The sequence below is a fragment of the Podarcis raffonei genome, chromosome 11 (genome assembly GCF_027172205.1).
Source record: "Podarcis raffonei isolate rPodRaf1 chromosome 11, rPodRaf1.pri, whole genome shotgun sequence".
NCBI classification, from domain to species: domain Eukaryota; kingdom Metazoa; phylum Chordata; class Lepidosauria; order Squamata; family Lacertidae; genus Podarcis; species Podarcis raffonei.
In genome coordinates this window covers 19,282,789-19,303,141 of record NC_070612.1, presented here as the reverse complement: position 1 = coordinate 19,303,141, position 20,353 = coordinate 19,282,789, and the positions used below count along the sequence as shown (strand labels likewise).

At 45.3% G+C, this 20,353-nt stretch overlaps 1 protein-coding gene across 1 annotated transcript in view; it reads left to right on the top strand.

Moving 5' to 3' along the window:
- Window positions 1-594: 594 nt before the first annotated feature.
- Window positions 595-20,353, top strand: part of PLCXD3 (phosphatidylinositol specific phospholipase C X domain containing 3) — a 77,184-nt gene continuing 57,425 nt past the window's right edge. The window contains exon 1 of the mRNA XM_053408211.1: window positions 595-969. Coding sequence (XP_053264186.1) covers window positions 867-969 — 103 coding nt within the window. The 5' untranslated portion in view covers window positions 595-866. The remainder of the gene's footprint in view (window positions 970-20,353) is intronic.

The following is a 20,353-nucleotide window of genomic DNA, read 5'->3' as shown; positions in this document are numbered from 1 at the left end:
ACATTTGTGGCTATCTGCTACCATCAGTCGTCTAGCTCAGCCATGAAGCTCACAGATGCCCAAGGGAAGCCCACAAGCACGACCTGAGCACAAAATCACTCTTCCCACCAGCAGCTCCCAACATAGGGTATTCAAAGGCACACAGGCTATATAGCCACTGTGGCTAGTAGCTGCTGATAGATTTATCCTGCATAATATATTAAGCAGGCTAGAAATAAATGTCACGTCAGCACTGCACACAAGTCCCCTCAATGAGAAAAGGGGGTTGAGATAGACGTCCTCCAACCTTTCTTAATGATCTCGTTGGAATTCCCACTCCGGGGCTGTGATTTGGCCCGGGGGTGGGGGGTGGCAGGGAAACAGGCTGATTGGAGTGGCTTTAGCCTTCGTTGTTTTGCGACCCGGGCCCTACTCAAAAGAAGAATGAAGCCTCCCATTTCCTGGCTGGGTTTCCTCCCTCCAGCCCAAAGGCTTTCGCGGTTGCTTTTCAGGTTACAAAGAGAGAGAGAGAGAGAGAGAGAGAGAGAGAGAGAGAGAGAGAGAGAGAGAGAGAGAGAAAAGCAGCAGCAGCAGCAGCGCGGCAGTTCGCAGCTTGTTTCTCTTCTTGCGCGCAGCCCGATTCGAATTCGCCTGTGCCTGCGCCATCATCGGGTGGGTGTGGCGCAGCGTGGCGCGTAAACTCCCGAGCGCAGCGGAGGCTGGAGAGGAGCGAACAGTCTGGGATTCAGGGAGTCAGGTGGAGGAGAAGGAGGAGAAGGTCGCTGTTCTTGGTACCGCTGCCGCCGCCGGCTGGGACCAGAGAGCAGCCGCAGCTTGCGGGGTTGAGTGAGCGAGTGCGTTTTTGCGCCCCTCTCCGACCTGCAAGCATGGCTTCGTCGCAAGGCAAGCTGGAGCTGAAATTCGCGGACTGGATGGCAAGTTTGCCCGAGAGCATCCACAGCGTGCCCCTGACGAATCTGGCGATCCCAGGTAGGCGACTCGAGGGTTGGGATTTGGGGAGGACTGGTTGGTTTTGCCTAAAAAGTCCTTTATAAAATGTGGATGAGCTCTTGGGCTGCAGCCAGACATGGGAAAGGTGACATTGCCAGAGAATCTCTTCGCTTCGCCTGCAGGGAGATAACGGCTTTTCTTCTAGGGAATGGCTGGCGTGTGTGATGGAGGGCTGGGAGAAACTGGCTTGTATGTGAACCCCTCGGCGTTTCATGTGTGTGTGCGTATTGCGTGCGCATCTGTGCACATGCTTTCCAGAAGGGTAGCTGGTATCAGTCGCGTTGCACCAAGCAAACAACAAAGACTCTCGTGGCTCCTTGAAGGCGAGCGCATTTGCAACGCCATCTCGTACATTGTTTACTCAGGAGTAAGTTCCATTGTGGCCAACGGGACTTACTCCCTAGTAAGTGTGGTTAGGGGTTGCAGCCTTGCCGAGGCATAATCTTTCACAGGCTGGAGACCGTATATAATATATATGGCATATGGGAAGAAAGTGGATTTGAATCCCAGAAAGCTTACGCCGCAATAAAATTGGCTTTTGCTTAGGGTGCCACAGGCATATAAAGTGTTACTGCAACAAGGAATTCGCCCTCTGGAAATGTGTGTGTAATACTAAAAATCCTCACCTTCTCCACCTGCCTCTGTGGCCAGAAGGTCTGTGTTTGACTTGCATTGGAAGGCTTATGGCTTTAGATAATTCGCCCACTGCCTGGCATCCAGGTTCTTAATATTCTCCTCAAGTCTCTAAAAATGAATCTCTAGTTCCAAGAAAAGGAGGGACAAAAGTTCAGACTAATGAAACCATTTCATTCTATTCTCTCCCTCTTCCATTCCACCTTCTGTTAGAAGCTCAATGGCACCTTGATGTGTGTCCCATAGATCATGTGTTTCCATGATCTAATACATGTGGCAGATCTATCTGGCTTGGTTCACACATGCATGCCCTTCTCTTCATTCTCTGCCTCTGACTGCTGCATCTTGATGAGTGACAAGCAAGGGTCAGTTTAGATATTTGACACCACCAACCTCTTGCTGTTAAAATTGGGCACATATGCTTGTTACTACATTTTATTTTTTATTTGACTTTCCCCCAAGGAGCTCAAGGTTCTACCTCCCCCAGTTTTGTCCTCACAAACAACCCTGTAAGGTAGATTAGGATGAGACACAACAGCTGGCCCAAATTCAGCCAGTGAGGCTCATGGCTGAGTGGGAGTTTGAATTTGGGTCTTCCCAGTTCCTTGTCCTAAACCTTACTGGCATGCATGACTGACCTCATCCCACCACTCTCTGTTTGCATAGCTGAGGTAGTTCTCATCTTCAAATCCACAGAATGGCCACCACAATGTCTAGTGGTCCCAAGCTTGTGAGCTGCCTAAACAGCAAAGCATTGCACCTTTCAGGTGATGTGAGATGAAACCAGTGTTTAGCCTGGGTGGTTTTTGCATCGTTGACGTTGCATGCATGCAACAATATGTTTCCTGGCGGTGCAGGGAAAGGGTGATGGGTGTTCATGCATGAGCTGACCCTTGTAGGTAGGAGTGTGTGCGTACATGTGTGAGCAACCATCAGAGAGCCATGAAGAATGGACAGTTCAAGACCAAGCGCTAGGATCCAGGGGTCAAGATGTTTGCATGCAGCAGGTAGAGGGAAGTCTGTTGGGGTTGATGTGCCTCACTCTGCATTGCTGATAGCCTTGCTCTATAATGGGCTGGGTAGCCCTAGTCCTAATGGATGTTGGATTCTCAGCTCTCATCAGCCCCAGCCAGAATGGCCAATGGGCAGCAATGATAGGAGATGGAGTCCAGCAACATCTGGCCACAGGTTTCCCATCCCTGCTTTGTAAAGTGGGAAACTCATCTATCATTTGAAATCTACCCAAGAACCTTTGACACAGTGCAACTTTTCAAAATGATCTGCCTTATTACTCTGTTGCAGAGTCAATAGTTTGTAATGGATGGCAGACTTGGGCTTGTAATAGGGTCAAAGCCTATCTCAGCCATGCATCTCATGGGGCAGAGGGTGTATATTGAGCAAGTTGTCTCAGCCTTGACTTTGCCTCTCAGCATTGTGAGGATAAATTGTGTAAGTCTTTGATGTCCTTGGAGGAAACGGCCACTGCCACTACTGTAGAACACATGAAAGATTTCTCCCACCCCCCTAAAAAAATCCAGTTTAGAAAAAGTACCTTTCTCTGGAAAAGCAGAATAAATTTATTTATTGGGATTAATAATAAGCTTTTTTTAAAAATAATAACAACAACAAGCCTCCTTGTCATTTACTATATTGGTGCTGTTTTCCCACACAAGACTTACATTGCCTTTCAACTTATTTCATGCTGTTCGTGTGGAGACCTGGAAGCTTTTTTTGTGCAAGACAAAGCAGATGAGCATTCTAGCCAGGGCAGATTTCATATTTTCATTGCAAACTGAGAAGCAAGGAATGTGTTTAACCATTCAACCCTATTCCTATTCAGAAGCAAGTCCCACTGAGTTCAGTAGAACTTGTTCCCTAGTAAATGTGCCAAGTCCCATTGAACTCAGTTGGGTTTACAGAGAAGATTGCGCTTTAAGTCACATTTGTGAAAATGCTCCGTGTGCATGTTGCTAGACCAACATGCCAAATGCATCCTAATGCCTGTAGTCTTGGGATTGCAAGGTGTGTGTGCAAAGGAAGCAGTTGTGGGGACACCACTTGGCTCTGGATGACCTCAGACAAAGGACATGACTTGAAAATGTGGAGTTGCTTTGTGGAACAAAAGATATCTTCTAATTTTGGGATATTGTTGAAGCTGCTGTGCGAAGGAGCATCTGTGCAGATTGCCAAGGTTATTCGGAATTTGCAAGAGCAAGAGAGAGGTGGTGCCTGATCATTGCAGGAATCAATGATCAATTTGTCTGCCTCTGAACTCCTAGCTCAGCCTTTGCAAACCTGGTACCCTCCAGATGTTTTAGACTACAGCTCACATTGTTCCCAGTGAGCACAGCTTGCTGACTGGAGCTGATTGGAGTTGCAACCACAACATCTGGAGCATCCTGGTTTCGTGAAGGCTGCACTAGTGTTTAGGGTGTCAGCATGAGACAGAACAAAGGTAAAAATCAGGCGGCTTCTTGGGGGGGGGAATATATTCTAATATGTTCTTTCCATAATTGTCTGATATGAAAGTAACTTGCCCAAAATAACATTTTGGAGAGGAGGGGGAGAAAGGGAGGGAGAGAGAGAGAGAGAAATCCTTTGTATTCTCTGCAGTACAAAGAAATGGATTCTCTGCTAATTGCTAATTGAAATCTAATATATGCTAATTGAAAACTAATGCATGCAAATAGGTTAATTGCTCTGACATAGAAAGTGGATGGCTTGCTGATTGGAGATGTGTTTATCTGGCTAGTTAAATTTAAAAACAAAAACACACAATTATTGCTCTCTTTACACACACACACACTCAAACTGAGTTTTTCAAGCACCTTGAGTGCTGAGCGGATCTGCCATGGGAAGTGGGTTGGCATGCCTGTGGTTAGATAAGCTTTCCTGTTATACTGAGCAATTTAAAGGCAGAAGCCAGAACCCATAGTGTAGGGCCAAGATTATGGAACAGCGCAAACTGCTCTTGCAATAACAGATGATGGCTATCTGTGGGTGGATGGCATTTAATCCTGCTCTAGATGCTTCATAGCACAGTGGTCGATTGCATGCTCTGCATGCAAAAGGTCTTGGGTTCGTGCCTGAAACCTTAGAGAGCCTCTGGCAGTCCGCGTACAGTACAATAGTGAGTAAGACAAGCCAATGACCTCAGTACAAAGCAGTTTCCTAGAGCTGCAATGTAGGCTTGATCTTCCTTTGGAACAAAGCACTTTGCAGCTCATTGGTGATCTGATTTAGTATTGATAAGGCGTGCGAATCAAGCAACATTAAATAAATACAGGGGATTGCTTACTAGTGCTTTGCTGTTGCAATGGGAGAAATGCTGTTTGCTTTCTTATTCTTCTTCTGGACCAATTCCCCCAACCTTTCCTGCAGTAGGTGGACGGCTGGCTCCATAATTTCTGGGGGGCTTACTTTGGGCAGGTAACCTTAGGGAACATGCGATGTCCTCTTGTTGCATCGGCCAACCACATGCGCATGGGAAGGTCTCAAGCAGCACCTGAGCACAACAGCATCCTCCCCACTTGCAATTCCCAGCAACTGCTATTCAGAGGCATAATGCCTCCCAAACCAGTAGAGGTAGAACATAAACATCATGGCCGTTAGACATTTATAGTCTTGCCCTCCAGGAATTGGTCTGGTCCTTTTTCAAGGCCATCTAAGTTGGCGGCCATCATGACCTCTTCTGGGTGAAAAGCCTTTCCCTATCTGCTTTCTTCGCACCGTGCAGAATCTTATGTGCCTCTGGAACACCCCCTCTTACTTTTTCCCTACACCGAACAGCCCCAAATCATGGAATCACAGAATTGTAGAGTTGGAAGGGTCATGTAGCCCAACTCACTGGAAATGTAAGAACTACAGGTAAAGAATCTCTTTACATTGCAACTTTTTCTCTTGAGGGAGCTGCTCCACCCACTAGATCATTTTGGTTGTTCTTTTATGGACCTTTTCCATAAAAGAGAAAATAAGAGATTGGTGTGTATGTGTACAAATGGATTTCCCCCCCTCATGTTGCCTTTGACATTAGGTTTTCTTTCCATATCTTGCTGTGGAATGTTGGGACCCCTCCTGCAAATCCCAACCATGCTACCTTCTCGAATATAGAGGGAGTTTATTTTTCTTTCAGTGCCCGCCACTAGGGTTTTATTTGCCACCGCTTAATCTGAAATGACCTTGGCAGTATTGATTAACGCACTCCAATTCCCTTTCTTGGAAGGTGGCAAAAGATAATATTCTTTTGTTGTAGGAGTTGCAAGGGGATTAGTATCCCCAAACGCTCAGAACTCTTGGAACTCCTGCCATTAAAATGAGAGATAAGGAGAGGAAAGGGAATTAGAAATACACCAGGGCTGTTTAGGCTGGGGCTGAAATCATATATACAAACTTCATGGAGCAGAGTGGCACTTACTTCTGAGTAAAAATGTACAGGATTGCTCTGCACCTGGATCTAAAGGCCCAAACATGCTAAGTATATCATTCTGATTTGGCTCAGATCCACTGAGTTTAAACCTAGCGAGAACCAGCAAAGGTCAGTTGACCCAACTTAGCAGTTGACAACTAATAATAATAATAATAATAAATTTATTATTTGTACCCCGCCCATCTGGCTGGGTTTCCCCAGCCACTCTGGGTGGCTTCCAACAAAGATTAGGTGAAGGTAAAGGGACCCCTGACCATTAGGTCCAGTCGTGGCCGACTCTGGGGTTGCGGCGCTCATCTCGCTATACTGGCCGAGGGAGCCGGCATACAGCTTCGGGGTCATGTGGCCAGCATGACTAAGCCGCTTCTGGCGAACCAGAGCAGTGCACGAAAACGCCGTTTACTGTACCTATTTATCTACTTGCACTTTGACGTGCTTTTGAACTGCTAGGTGGGCAGGAGCCGGGACTGAACAACGGGAGCTCACCCTGTCACGCGGATTCGAACCGCTGACCTTCTGATCGGCAAGTCCTAGGCTCTGTGGTTTAACCCACAGCACCACCCGCATCCCAGCAAAGATTAAAAATACATTAAAATGTCACTCACTAAAAACTTAGTGTCAGTTTAGGAAAAGCCTTCCATCCTCATTACATAATTCTCCCAACTATCTCCTACGTTACTTTTAATTGGTTAATTAATACACTAATCAGTTAAAAGCATGGCAGGGTAATCTTGGCAGCAGTATATATTTTTGTGGCTGGATAAGAGCCAATGCCAAAGTACAGTGTTTCCCAAACTTGGGCCTCCAGCCGTTTTTGGACCTCAACACCCATCATCCCTAGCTGGCAAGACCAGTTGTCAGCAGTGATGAGAACTGTAGTCTGAAAACAACTGGAGACTCAAGTTTGGGAAACCCTGCTGTAGTAGCTCATGTTGATGGAGAGCCACAGGCAGAGGCTATCAAGATGAGCTGCTGGTCTGACTCAGTTTTAAGGCAGTTCCATATGTTAATTTCAAAGATGGGCTAATGAAGCAGTGGACAATATGACCGGCGTCCCCCCAAATTCTTTTATGTTGTTCTAGAGCAGTGTTTCCCAAACTTGGGTCTCTAGCTGTTTTGGGACTACAGTTCCCATCATCCCTGACCACTGGTCCTGCTTAGATAGGGATGATGGGTATTGTAGTCCAAAAATAGCTGGAGTCCCACGTTTGAGAATCCCTGCTCTAGAGCGATGCTGCAGAACCTTTTCCAGCCTGAGGGCCACATTCCCTTCTGAGTAACCTTCTCAGGGCCACCTGCCAGTGGTGGGTGGGGCAAGATGCAAAAGTGGGCGGGGCCTTGAGTATGAATGTAAGGTTGTTCAGTAGGCTAGTTTCTGTGCACTGATTCCCCTTCTTTCCTCCATCCAGCAATGGAAGTGTTATCTGAGTTCAAAGACACATTCCAGACAGGCAAAAATGTTTAGGGTTGGGAAGGGCATGGGACCTGGGTAGAGTTCAGACAGAGGGTCCCATTTGGCTCTTGGACCTGAGGTTCCACATCCCTGCCATCAAGGGTGTGCCTAGTGTGGCCACATAGCCTGACAGAGCTCTGACAGCACGTCTGTGTTTATTTCTCTCCTCTGCGGCCATCTTGGTGAGTTGATTGCCAGGCCCACTCACTGCTCACATGGTGACCCTTCTCAAAATTGCTTCAAGGCACCATTTTGGGGAAATCAGTGAGTGCTGTATATTAATTGGGAACACTGCATTCAATTCTTATGTGAAGCCTTTCTCCAGAAATAAATACCTACGCGTGTGGGTAAATTTTTTTTGTATAACCTGTTCTTATCACCTTCATTGAAATATTAATCAGTCTAGACCAATGACAGAATTTGAATTTGTTGTTTTCTCCTCGCACCCCCCAGTAGGAAGAATGTTGATCTTGATATTGGCATAGCAAGAGTTTGAGCTCAGAATGTTATCTGCATCTGTTGTGTGTGTGTGTGTGTGTGTGTGTGTGTGTGTATATTCATACAATAACTTATCTTCAGTTTCCTAATGGATTTGTCTTGACTGATTCAATATTGAAGATGTTCCTAGGGTAATCAGATATACTTGGTTTCCTGATAATTCACTGTGCTTACATGTTTTGCTTGTTCTTTGTGCATAGAATGAGAAAGAGTCACGTGGCTCGAGTTAATGTTTGCTTTTAGGGGCGATCTGCTGCTAGTGACGTTGTGGAGACTCGTAATTAGCCCAGCCGCACTGCACATCTCGCCTTTTCACAATTCCCATACGTGTAACAAAACGTGATTTTGATGCGCCCAAAGTATAATAGTCTTGCAATTGAGAAATGAGATTTATCATGAAATAAATTTATTCTGTGCTCCTGTGTGGTTTGCTTTGTGACTGGCATAACGAAGCAGCCCAGGTAGGCCTGGCTGAGAGGCAGTTGTTCACCTATGGTGAGCTTTGCGTGGCAAGTTCCTGCCTCCCCCCTCAGAAATAAAGACATGAGACACAAGAATTCGGGTTAATGGGTCAACTTTATTGATTACAGGTTTTGAGCGGTATTGGCTTAGGCATTGGTCCTAACGACTAACCGGCTTTAGCCCGCTTGCTTGAAGACCGGTAAGGGTTAACCACCAGTAGGGGGAGGCCTGCTGATGCACGTCAACTAGGAGCTCCCCCCGGAGTTACTGCTTGGGGGCGTGCCGTGGGCCCACACCTCCATAGGCTCAGGACAAGGCCACGCCCCCCAGAATCCTTTATCGGACTACCCTTTGTTTTGGGGAAGGTGATGGCGCTTCCTTTCCCCTTCATCTGCATAACAATAGAACAATACCCCTACCAATGCCTAACCGCCAATACCGAGAAGTTGTGACGGATTGCTATGAGGTAGGTGAAAACCAAGTGGCTGGTGCCAATCTGCCAAATGGAAAAAAAATCCTACCAGGCCCCTTGACGGCGACCAACCGAAGTCCATAGCAACGTCAGAGCGCCTAGCCTAATGGGTGGGAGGGAGGGAAAACCTGGCTAGCTGCAGCGCGGAAAAGAGGGGCTGCGCCAGACCTAAATGCAGCGAGGCCACGCCTCCCGGGCCAGCCAATTGGCTGGCCTGAGGATGATGCGTCTGAGGATTCCCTGGTATTATGGGGGCTGAAGCCAGCCCCCGCGAGGGTGGGGGAGGGGCATGAAGCCCGCAACCCCACCTCCTCCCTAGCTCGGAAGTGGCTTTGTAGCAGAGTGGAGTTTTGATCCTGGGCTTCCCTAACCCTAGTCTGATACTCTTGCTGCTACATCACACTTGACTTGAAATTCGAACTTTACCGCAAAAGAAGAAGAAAGAATATGTTTCATTCCAGTTTTATGTTCTAGTTGTAATGATTACGCCAATAAGAACTACTTAGAGCCTATTTCTCCCCAACGTGTCCATTTCTTCTGCCTGTATTATCTGTTAATGGATCCATTTCTGTGATGTCCAGTACCTTAATTGCCCATTCAGTTGATGCAGATGTCAAGTGCTGAGCGGGAGAGGAGTAGATTTGCAGCTCCTAGGAGAGTTTTGTGTGCGTGTGTGCAATAGAAATAATTTGATTGGCTCTTGATAATCCTCTTCGAGAGAGTTCAATATCAAAGTTAATACATCAGACATCAGCCTTGACACTCATCATTGAAACAATAACCTCGGCAGTCTGGACCCAGAAGGAGGCAAGGGGGGCGGGGGTGACATCCTCAGCAAAAGGTTAATTCAGTGCAAGGACCAGTCACTTGCCCAGGATTAGGGCTATGATGCCCATTTGAAGGGGCTTGGAAGCAGGATGCAGAAAAATTGGGAAGTGGGCAAGCAGGCAGGTAAGGAAGCAGATCCTGGATGGGGCTGGGGACAACATGCCAAAGAAGCGGGGGCTGGTACCCCTTGGGCAGACGTCAGAGAGCCCTACAGTAGGTAGACCCAGAGTCAATGACTCTCAGAGCTGACTGATTAGAGATTTAATAATAATAATAATAATTATTATTATTTATATCCCGCCCTCCCCAGCCGAAGCCGGGCTCAGGGTGGCTAACAACAATAAAATAATACAACATTCTAAAATCATGTCATTATAAAATTAATTCAAATCAAATTGATGGCAACCATTGGGCTAGAGTTCTGTGAAGATTGCCAGAGGAGGGAGTCAGGCTGTGCCCTGGCCAAAGGCCTGGTGGAACAGCTCTGTCTTGCAGGCCCTGCAGAAAGATGTCAAGTCCCGCAGGGCCCTAGTCTCTTGTGACAGAGCGTTCCACCAGATCGGAGCCACAGCCGAAAAAGCCCTGGCTCTAGATGAGGCCAGCCTAACCTCTCTGTGGCCTGGGACCTTCAAGATGTTTTTGTTTGAAGACCATAAATTCCTCTGTGGGACGAGTCAGGATGGCCATCCATCAACAGATAGAGTTGGGTGTCATCAGCATACTGATGGCAGCCCAGCCCAAAACTCCATCTTCCTCCCAGCTGAGTTCTTCAAGGGGCAACACTGAAACTAAGGAGAGGAGGAATGTGGCAGGCAGTGCCCCTTGCTGGAAATGGTCGTAAGTAAAAAGACAGGAGTCGCTGGCTGAGGGTGGGCAGAAGTTGGTGGGGCAGTGCCCACTTTGCTCTAATTCACCAGCTTCTTTTGCAGAAAGCAAGGTGGTTGCTAACAGTTGCCCTGCGAGTGCTGCTATACTAGATAACAAGCAATGTAACAGGAGTGGGTAGGAAGAGGGTTCTGCCATGGGTGCCACCTGGACCGGGCAGAATGAGCATCAAGGATGGATTTCTGGACTATCAATTGATTAAAAAAAATAGATGTAAATTTTGTTCTTCTTCTTCAGGGTGGAAATGATTACAAATGTTTTCAAGTTGGCTGATATCAGGCGTCAGTTTATTCCAGGGCTTAGTGGGGGCAGCAGGCCTGGCAGAGCGGCTTGTGCAGCTCAAAATGGACTCTGTGACTGCAGCCTGACACAGTAAAACACATTCAGGGTGCTATCTAAGTTAGAAATTTGGGGCAAGTTTACCTGCAGGATCATCTTATTCCCATATCCACCCACTTGACTGCTTCAGTCTGTAGAACTGACACAGCAACTGGTCCTCATAATACCTTTTCTGCATTTGTAAGAAATCAATCTTTCAGTGTGGCAGAACTTACACTCCCTGCCTATTTACACCAGGGAGTTGCATTCACTGTACTCTTTTCGGTGCCTGATAAAAACATTTTTGTTTAGACGAGCTTGCCTTGACATGTAGAATGTTGGCGTATGTTTTTAATCTGATTTTGTCTTTTGACTGTTTTAAAGAGTTGTTTTTACTGATAATTTAATTGTTTTATTCTCTTTGTAAACTGCTTTTGGGTCCTTTTTTCTTTTTACAATCAAGTGATGCATTAAATCATATGAAATAAACAAATAAGTTAACTTGGGAGTTAAGCCTACTGAGTTCAGTGTGTCTTCCTCTTGAGCAGGATTTTCTCTTTTCCGTCATTAAATACTGCTGACCGGGGAGAGGAATGTGGAATTCATTTTAAAGTAAGGCAGCCTTCCTTTCTGGAATGCACTACATTTTTCAAGAATTGCTATGTCCATGGATAAAATTACTTTATGTGTTTGCTAAACCAAAATGGACATAGATGTTACTCATATGCTGGACAGCTTCACACTGCTGATTTTCAAGCAGGTTTCGCCTTGCTGCTATTGCAAACAAAATGAACCAGAATGAAAAACTGCTACACAATGTGAATAATGGGTTATTTGAATGCATCCTCTCATACCAATAAGTGTGTAATTTCATGAGCAGCTTGAAATGCCAGTGAAATGTTCAATTAGTCCCCAAATAGCAGCCCAGGGTTGTTGTTGTTGTTGTTGTTGTTGTTGTTGTTTTGTGTGTGTGTAAGAGATTTCAAGAATGTGAAGCATGTTTGGAAATCGTCACAAATCCCCGTATTGTTTGCATGGTATTAACAGCATTTTGGAATTCTTTCCTTATGTTCTTTTCTGGCTCCATCTCCATAATAACATTTCAAACTGCGTGTTGTTTTGAGCAACTCCTCTTGAATGTATGGGAGATGGGGGGAGGGGTAGGGCATCAGAATGATAATCCAAAAATTGAACAAACATGAATCAGTCACACAGATTTCTCTGAAAAGAGGCTGCATGAGATATGTTCCTGCAATTCCAGCATGGAACCACTGCTGTCTCTTCTGCAAAGCCCTCGGTCCTTGACAGAAACACGTTTGCTTGCACTTATCTCTTACTATTCTTCTCTCTCCATTGTCTTGCTCCTACAATCTCTTCTTCGCTGTCTAAATTTAGTCTGTAAAGCTCTTTAGAGCAGAGACATATATTTGGCTTCTGTTACTCTGTAAATCATCATGCACAGTGATGGCATGATAAATAACTATCTCCACAAATTGAAGGGTGGCCTGTGGATATTCTTATTCTTATAAGCTCATTCGGAGTGGAGGTAATTCTGATCCAGGACACTGTGCCCTCACTCTCAGTTGCCTTTCTGACATAGCCAAATCTTATCGGCTCTGTGGTCCTGCAACGTTGTTCACTTCATTGCATTTTAGATTGTGTTATGGCTGATGTGTTTGCCTCCTCTGGGCTCCTTTGGGAGGAAAGGCAGGGTATGCAATGAATGAATGAATGAATGATCCTTGATTGTCTGGATGGATTAATCTTAGCAAGAAGGGCTGTCTGTAACCCAAAGGGCCTCAGGTGCAATCCTTGGGATATCTTGGTATGGTTGGGAAACTCTCGTTTAAAATCCTGGGGAGCCAGATGAATCAATGGTCTTCTGAGAGAGAGAGAGAGAGAGAGAGAGAGAGAGAGAGAGAGAGAGAAAGTAGGTTTGAGGGAGTTCTGAAAATAGCCTCCCCTGTGAAGCATTGTTCTCTCACTGGCCCCTAAAGGAAAAGGCAAATATAGGGTCCAGCCTTACATTTAATGTGGAACATTGTTTTGTTGGCATCCATCTGTCTCGAGAGACATTGACATGTGTCTCCAGGGGTGAAGTCAAACCACAGCATTAGCAGCACCGAAGTGACCTCTCTGGGATGCAAGCCTGGGCAATGTGTATGGAGGTCCTGGGTTGCCCAGACAACAAGAACACTCCCTTGGCCTTGTTGATGTGGTCCAAAGGAAAGCAGAGCAATGCGTTTGGCACCAGCTTGGCTGCAGGAGTTGCTAGAAGGAGGCGTATAAGGTGCCATCCAACCGTCTTAAGGACTCCACTCTGGATTTGTGCAGGGTTTGCTCCTTCTCCTGAAGATGTTCCACAAGCCAGCCGATCTCCTAGATGGGCTACCTCCCCAGGTTGATGAACCCCATCTGCTCCTCACGTCCCTCTACAACATGTGCACAAACTCCCTTCCTGACCTTTGGACCCATTACTGGTCTTGTCCACTGGAGCCTGTCTTTGCTTGTGGAACATTAGAGGTTTAAGAGCAATATTTGGCTGGTGATGCTGAATTAGTTGGTACGGTCCATGCTAAGCATGTACAGCATGTCTAATAGTGCAGGTCTGTGCTTGTTTACTTGAAAGTTAACCCCATTGGTCAGAGAAGTAAGTTTCCCAGGTAAGAGTGCAGTCTTAAATTTGATCTGTAATCAAGTGTGACTAAATTCAGTGGGGCTTACTTCCAGGTAAATATGATTGTAGCCTAAGGTAGGAAGGGAGGACACGATAGAGTTGTTTGAAATGATGCACTGTGTGGAGAAACCCAATAGGAAACCTCTCTCTCTCTCTTTCATAATACAGTGGTACCTCGGGTTACATACGCTTCAGGTTACATACACTTCAGGTTACAGACTCCACTAACCCAGAAATATTACCTCAGGTTAAGAACTTTGCTTCAGGATGAGAACAGAAATCGTGCTCTGGCAGCACAGCGGCAGCAGGAGGCCCCATTAGCTAAAGTGGTGCTTCAGGTTAAGAACAGTTTCCGGTTAAGTACGGACCTCCGGAACGAATTAAGTACTTAACCCGAGGTACCACTGTACAGTGGTACCTTAGTTCTCAAATGCCTTGGTACTTGAACAATTTGGAACCAGAAGGCTGCAAACCCAGAAGTAAGGGTTTCGGCTTGTGAACTTTTTTCAGAAGCTGAACATGCTCCGTTTTGAGTGTTATGCTTTTGATTTGAGTGCCACACTTCCATTTTGAGTGTTACGCTGATGTCTGTTTTTGCTATTTATTTTACGTTTTTGTTTTTGCAGTGTTTTTGTTTGTTTTTGTGACTGTGTGAAACACAGTTCAGCTACTGATTGATTAATTGTGTGACTGCAGTACTGTGCACTGTTTATTGCTTTCATTTTATGGATCAATGGTCTCATTAGGTAGTAAAATCCATGTTAAATTACTGTTTTAGGGGTTGTTTTTAAAAGTCTGGAACGGATTAATCCATTTTGCATTACTTTCTATGGGAAAGTGCGCCTTGGTTTTGGAACGCTTTGGTTTTGGAACCGACTTCCGGAATGAATTAAGTTTGAGAACCAAGGTACTACTGTACTAAGTCCAGGACCTCTGAGGAAGTTGAATGTTGGAAGAGCCAGGACAGACTAAATAAAGGACTGTGCCACACAGTGCATAGTTAAATGATGGTGTTCACTCCCAACGGGAGGCAGCAATGCCCACTAACTTTGCAGGCTTTAAAGGAGGGTTAAACAAGTTCATGGAGGTTACTGCTATCAATGGCTTCTACCTAGTCCAATGGCTGTGTTCTGACTTACTGTCAGAGATGGTATAGCTCTGAATATCAGTTGCTGGATGTCACAAGTGGGCTGAGCACTGTTGTGTTCCTGGCTTTCTATAGATAGGTATTGTATCTGCTTGGCCACTGTGAAGACAGAACGCTGGAACCAGTAGGGCTCTTAACGTTCTTCCTGTACACACCTAGTGGTCAGTCTCATTGAACTCACTGGGATTTACCTCTGGGTAGACATGCATGGGACGCGGGTGGCGCTGTGGGTCAAACCACAGAGCCTAGGTCGGCGGTTCGAATCCCTGTGGCGGGGTGCGCTCCCACTGCTTGGTCCCAGCGCCTGCCAACCTAGCAGTTCGAAAGCACCCCCGGGTGCAAGTAGATAAATAGGGACCGCTTACTGGCGGGAAGGTAAACGGCATTTCCGTGTGCGGCTCTGGCTTGCCAGAGCAGCGATGTCACGCTGGCCACGTGACCCGGAAGTGTCTGCGGACAGCGCTGGCCCCCGGCCTCTTGAGTGAGATGGGCGCTCAACCCCAGAGTCTGTCAAGACTGGTACAGGCAGGGGTACCTTTACCTTTACCTTTAGACATGCATTGGAATGCACAGAAAATGTTGCACATGCATTGAAATGTGCGGCAAATGTTGTTCGTGGTGTGTATTCCAACACCTGTTTTCTATTGGCTTATTATCCTGCATATTAGTATAGCAGTGGAATATTTTTCTTTGTATAAAATCCTAGCATCATGACGGGTGTGTTTTTTCTCTCTCTTTCTTAATGACATTTTAATTCTAGCCCTCCTCTTGGCATCTACAAATTGCTGGTGTATATTACCTCTTAGGCTGACATTTCTATATGCTTATATTTGGCCAAGATCAAATTTTTCTTGGAAAGTTTTAGGAACATCTGTTTAGCCATTTGGGGGCTATTGAAGCATGTAGAAATTATACCATTCAGCTGTTTAAATTTTGCTAAAGTACTTCTTCCTATTTTAGCATGGGCATGAATAGAAAATAGATCAAATGCAATAACTGAGAATTTCAAAATGGGCTTCCTCTGGGGCTCTTCTCTCTCCTTTCGCTCTATCCTGATTGCAGCTACTATTCTGCACCTTAGAATATTCCATTTCTGAGAGCCACTGCAGGTATGAAGAGTCTGGCTCGGAGTGGAAAAAATTGGGTTCAAACTCCTGGTCGGTCATGATTCTTGCAGTATGACTTTGGACCAGCCACTATAGGCCAATTTAGACATAAATGCTAAAAGTTACTTTGGATCATGGCCTCCTACTTCCATCTCCAGTTTTGGCGTGGGCACAAGGAAGAGTTCTGAAACTTAGGCTTCCATTTTCAGTTAAGCGAAGTTTCGCATTCTGTCCAAACTCTAGGCTGTTGTTAAGCTAATTATGGTTTATCACAACAAGCCAACTTCATAAACCACAGACAAAAGATGCCTGAGGTTCCCCAGGACTGTTTGAAAACCTTTTTGACCAGATGTGTGAGTTGGACAATGGAAACATTTCTGCAGATGCCATGAGGGACAACATCCCTGTGGTGCTACTTTCAGCTCTCCTAAAAGTTATTGTCTGTCTCTTGTCTTGGACCCAATCCCAGCCAGTTTCCAAGGAGGCACTTCTCTGACTTCAATGGCTGCTTGATTTTAATAATAGTAACCTTGGTGGCTTAACCTTGAGTGATTAATTGCTCTTCTCACATTTACAAATCCGTCTGCCAGCAGCGCCTCTGCCTGTTGCTTGTGTAGCTCTTGATTTTAATTTCTCCTGGAAAAAAGACCCAGGCTGCCTGTAAAGGTAGAACAAGGAGTAGAATTCAGATATGCATTTTACTCAGAGTAGTGACATTTGAACTAATGAACATGACTAAGTTAGGTCTACTCGGAGTAGGAATCCCACCCCAGGAGACATCTGGACATCTGTTAGAGATACTGTAGCTTCTTCTACTGAGCAAGAGGTTGGAATGGATTGAGCATCATCTATGTGGTGTCTGCATGCTGGTTCAAAGGCCAGCAGCTGTGAAGCTCTCACTGCAATATGATGCCCTTTTGTTGACTTTCTTAAGACAATTAACATGATTTTCACTCTCCATTGACTCATGGAAACTTATGGAAAGGTGCTTTCATTGGAACTGCTTTTCTTGGAACGTCTCAAACTACAGTGGTACCTCGGGTTACAGACGCTTCAGGTTACAGACTCCGCTAACCCAGAAATATTACCTCGGGTTAAGAACTTTGCTTCAGGATGAGAACAGAAATTGTGCTCCAGTGGCGCAGTGCCAGCGGGAGGCCCCATTAGCTAAAGTGGTGTCTCAGGTTAAGAAAGGACCTCCTGAACGAATTAAGTTCTTAACCCGAGGTACCACTGTACAACCATTGGCTGCTATTTTCTGTATTATCTTTTCTGTATTAAGCTCTGTATGAGTACGTTTTGTTACTTGACATTAAAAACCAATTTAAAATAGTTAAAAATTTGGAAAGAGCATGTCTTTAAAGCAGTACTATACCACTTTAATGGCCATGGCTCCCCCCCAAAGAATCCTGGGAACTGTAGTTTGTTTTGAATTGCTAAGAGAACCCTATTCCCAATACAGAACCACAACTCCCAGAGCTCCCTGGCAAGGAGGATTGATTGTCAAACCACTCTGGAAATCATCAGAGGAGGTCTGTGGTGGGAAGAGGCGTCTCCTAACAGCTCTCAGCATGCTTAGCAAATTACAGTTCTCCAGATTCTTGGGTGGAAACTGTGGCTGGTTGGAGAACAAAATCCACACACATCCCCCACTTTTGCAAACATTTTTGGTTGGAGCACAAAATTCAAAGAAGTTTTTTTAAAAAACAACAACAACAAAACCAAACCAAAAACCTGCATTTCCATTTCCATGTTGTTTCAGTGCAAATTAATATAGTTTTGCATTGTCTTTCTCATTACTACTCTTTTCAATAAAATCCCACTGCTATTGATAGGTTCTATGGGGGACAAAATATATGGAATTATTCTTTTATATCTCTTACTTCATTCATTTCCCATATACCATTAAGTCTTGACTGGAAAACTTTCCCCATCTTCTCTCTCTCTCCCCCTGCAGCTACAAGATTTTCTAAATGCACCATGTAGAGACCATTTTCTCTTTTACATTTCATCACAGACTTTCATAGCAGCCAAGACTATATATCGGCCAAGAACATCCACTTGGCTAAACGGTCAAGGAATTTACAAAGGGCATTTTTGCTGTCTAGTTGCACAGCTGTGAATTTGTCATACCTGGAGACGTTTCAAAAGTTTGAGCTCAGGGCTTCCTGTGAAATTGTTGTTAGACATTCTTGCTTGTTGGCATTGGGGAAAATTGGGAGTCCAGCATTTATGTTGTATATAAGTAATAAGGAACCCCGCACTCTAGGTACCCCTTTAGTTGAGGTTCATTGAAGATAAAACCAATGGTGGCTGCTAAGCTACAAACTGCAGCCAACACACAATCATTACTTAGCTTGTGAACCACCCTGAGACCTGCAGGTATGGGGAAGTAAAGATCACCAGTGTTGAAGCAATGATGCTTCAAAATCAACTTCGTTGGACTGGACATGTTGTGTGAATGCCTGATTATCATCTTCCAAAGCAACTACTCTATTCCGAACCTAAAAATGGAAAGCGTAATGCTGGTGGTCAACAAAAGAGGTTTAAAGACAGTCTCAAGGCAAATCTATAAAAAAAAAAAGTAGTATAAATACTGACAATTGGGAAACACTAGCCTGCGAGTGCTCCAGTTGGAGAACAGCCTTCACCAAAGGTGCCATGGACTTTGAAGACACTCAAACTCAGGACGCATGGGAGAAATGTGCTAAGAGGAAGGCATGTGTGGCACATCCACACCGTGATCAACCTTTGCCCAGAAACCGATATCCCCACCATGTGGATCCAGAATTGGCCTCCGCAGTCACTTACGGACTCACTGTTAAAACTGTGTTTATGGAAGACAATCTTACTCAGCTATGAGTGATTGCCAAAACAAGAAGAAGATAAATTTAATAAAAAATAAAAAATAGTAACAATAGCCACAAATCCGGAGTAAGCCCAGTTCATTATATTGTCTAGTTCCTTGAGAGTTGTTTTATACCTACTTATTTTGTTTTATGTTCCACCTTTCTTCTGTTGAACTCAAAGTACTGCCTAGGAATTTCCAAGCAATTGTGGCATACCCTCCAACATTTCTCTGATTCTGATGAATCAGAAACCTGGACAGCTTCTGTAAATCCAGGACTGTCCCTGGAAAACAGGGACACTTGGAGGGTCTGTTGTGGTTTCCCATCCATCCAGCCCAGCCCAGATGCAGACCTGCTTAGCTTCAGAAGGCTTGCTGCCTCTTGTGCCCTCAGGGGCCATTATGGCGGCTTGAAGTGCCCCCATCTTATTGTGTAAAGGTTGTTCAATCTTTCTTCCACCTAACCTTCAGTACTGCCTATCTCCAAGCACTCTGGGAAGAGTAAAATACTTTCCACGGTGTCAATTTCAGACTAAGCTGCACTTGATACGTGGCACTACATCTGCAGATTAGCTGAGATGTATGACACACACACAGGCTGCTGTTGCTAGGGAGGGAAGAGCCTGTTGAGGAGGTTTATTGGATTACAAAATTTGCTCTTAAAAATGAGACCGGGAGGAAGTGGAGCTATTCCAGCTTTCGAAATAATTCCTGTAATACAATTTTCTGAAGCAAGGTGTAGCTGGAAAAAGAAACCGATTGTGGCTCAAAATCACCAGGGAGCTAGAATCTGAACCTGGGATCTTGGCGGAAAGCTAGGCTTTATTTTCCTGCCTTTTGACAGTATATATAAATCTAACTCTCATTTTGCAAGATGACCTTTTGTGTGAACAAGAGATTTGAGGAGTTTAGTGGCGGCATACTGTCAGCACAAGCACAAAACAGGACAATAAGCTAGGGTGGAATTCAGAACGGCTCATTTTGGGAGGTGAAATCAAGAGGGTTGTATCCTGCTGGGCAAGCAGAATTCCACTTCCATGCCCATGAAATGTGCTATGGAGGGTCCCTAAATCCATCGGAGCAGATTTTGAGGGTGCACAGAGTAGGGACTGCAAATTGAAGGAGGAGCGGGAGCTCCATTGTGCAAGAATAAGTCTATCGTTTGAGTGGTGCAGCAGCCATGCTTACAACCGAAAGATTTACTTCCTGGAGAGATGGTCAAAGCAATGGTGAGCAAACTTTATTTTGCTGTTGGTGGCCCAATTTCCTTTGGCGTAGGTTAGGGGGCTGGTGATGATTGTGGATGGGGCTGAAGGCAATGGTGGAAATGACCAGAGCCCAAAGTAGGTGATGGCATCCTTCCCTCCCTCTCTTTCATTCTCTTTCTCTCCCTCCCTCTCTCTCTACCTCTTTCCCTCCCTCCCTCCCTCCCTCCCTCCCTCCCCATTGCTCAACCAATGGGCTGTTGCAGAAGGGACAGATCATTCTTTCCAGATGTCTGAGCAGAGATCACCTGCAGAGGAGTTTTCAAAGTCAGCCAAGGACTACATAAAATTTGAGTGAAGGCCACATGCAGGTTGCCCATTGCTGGTTTAAGGTAAACCATACAT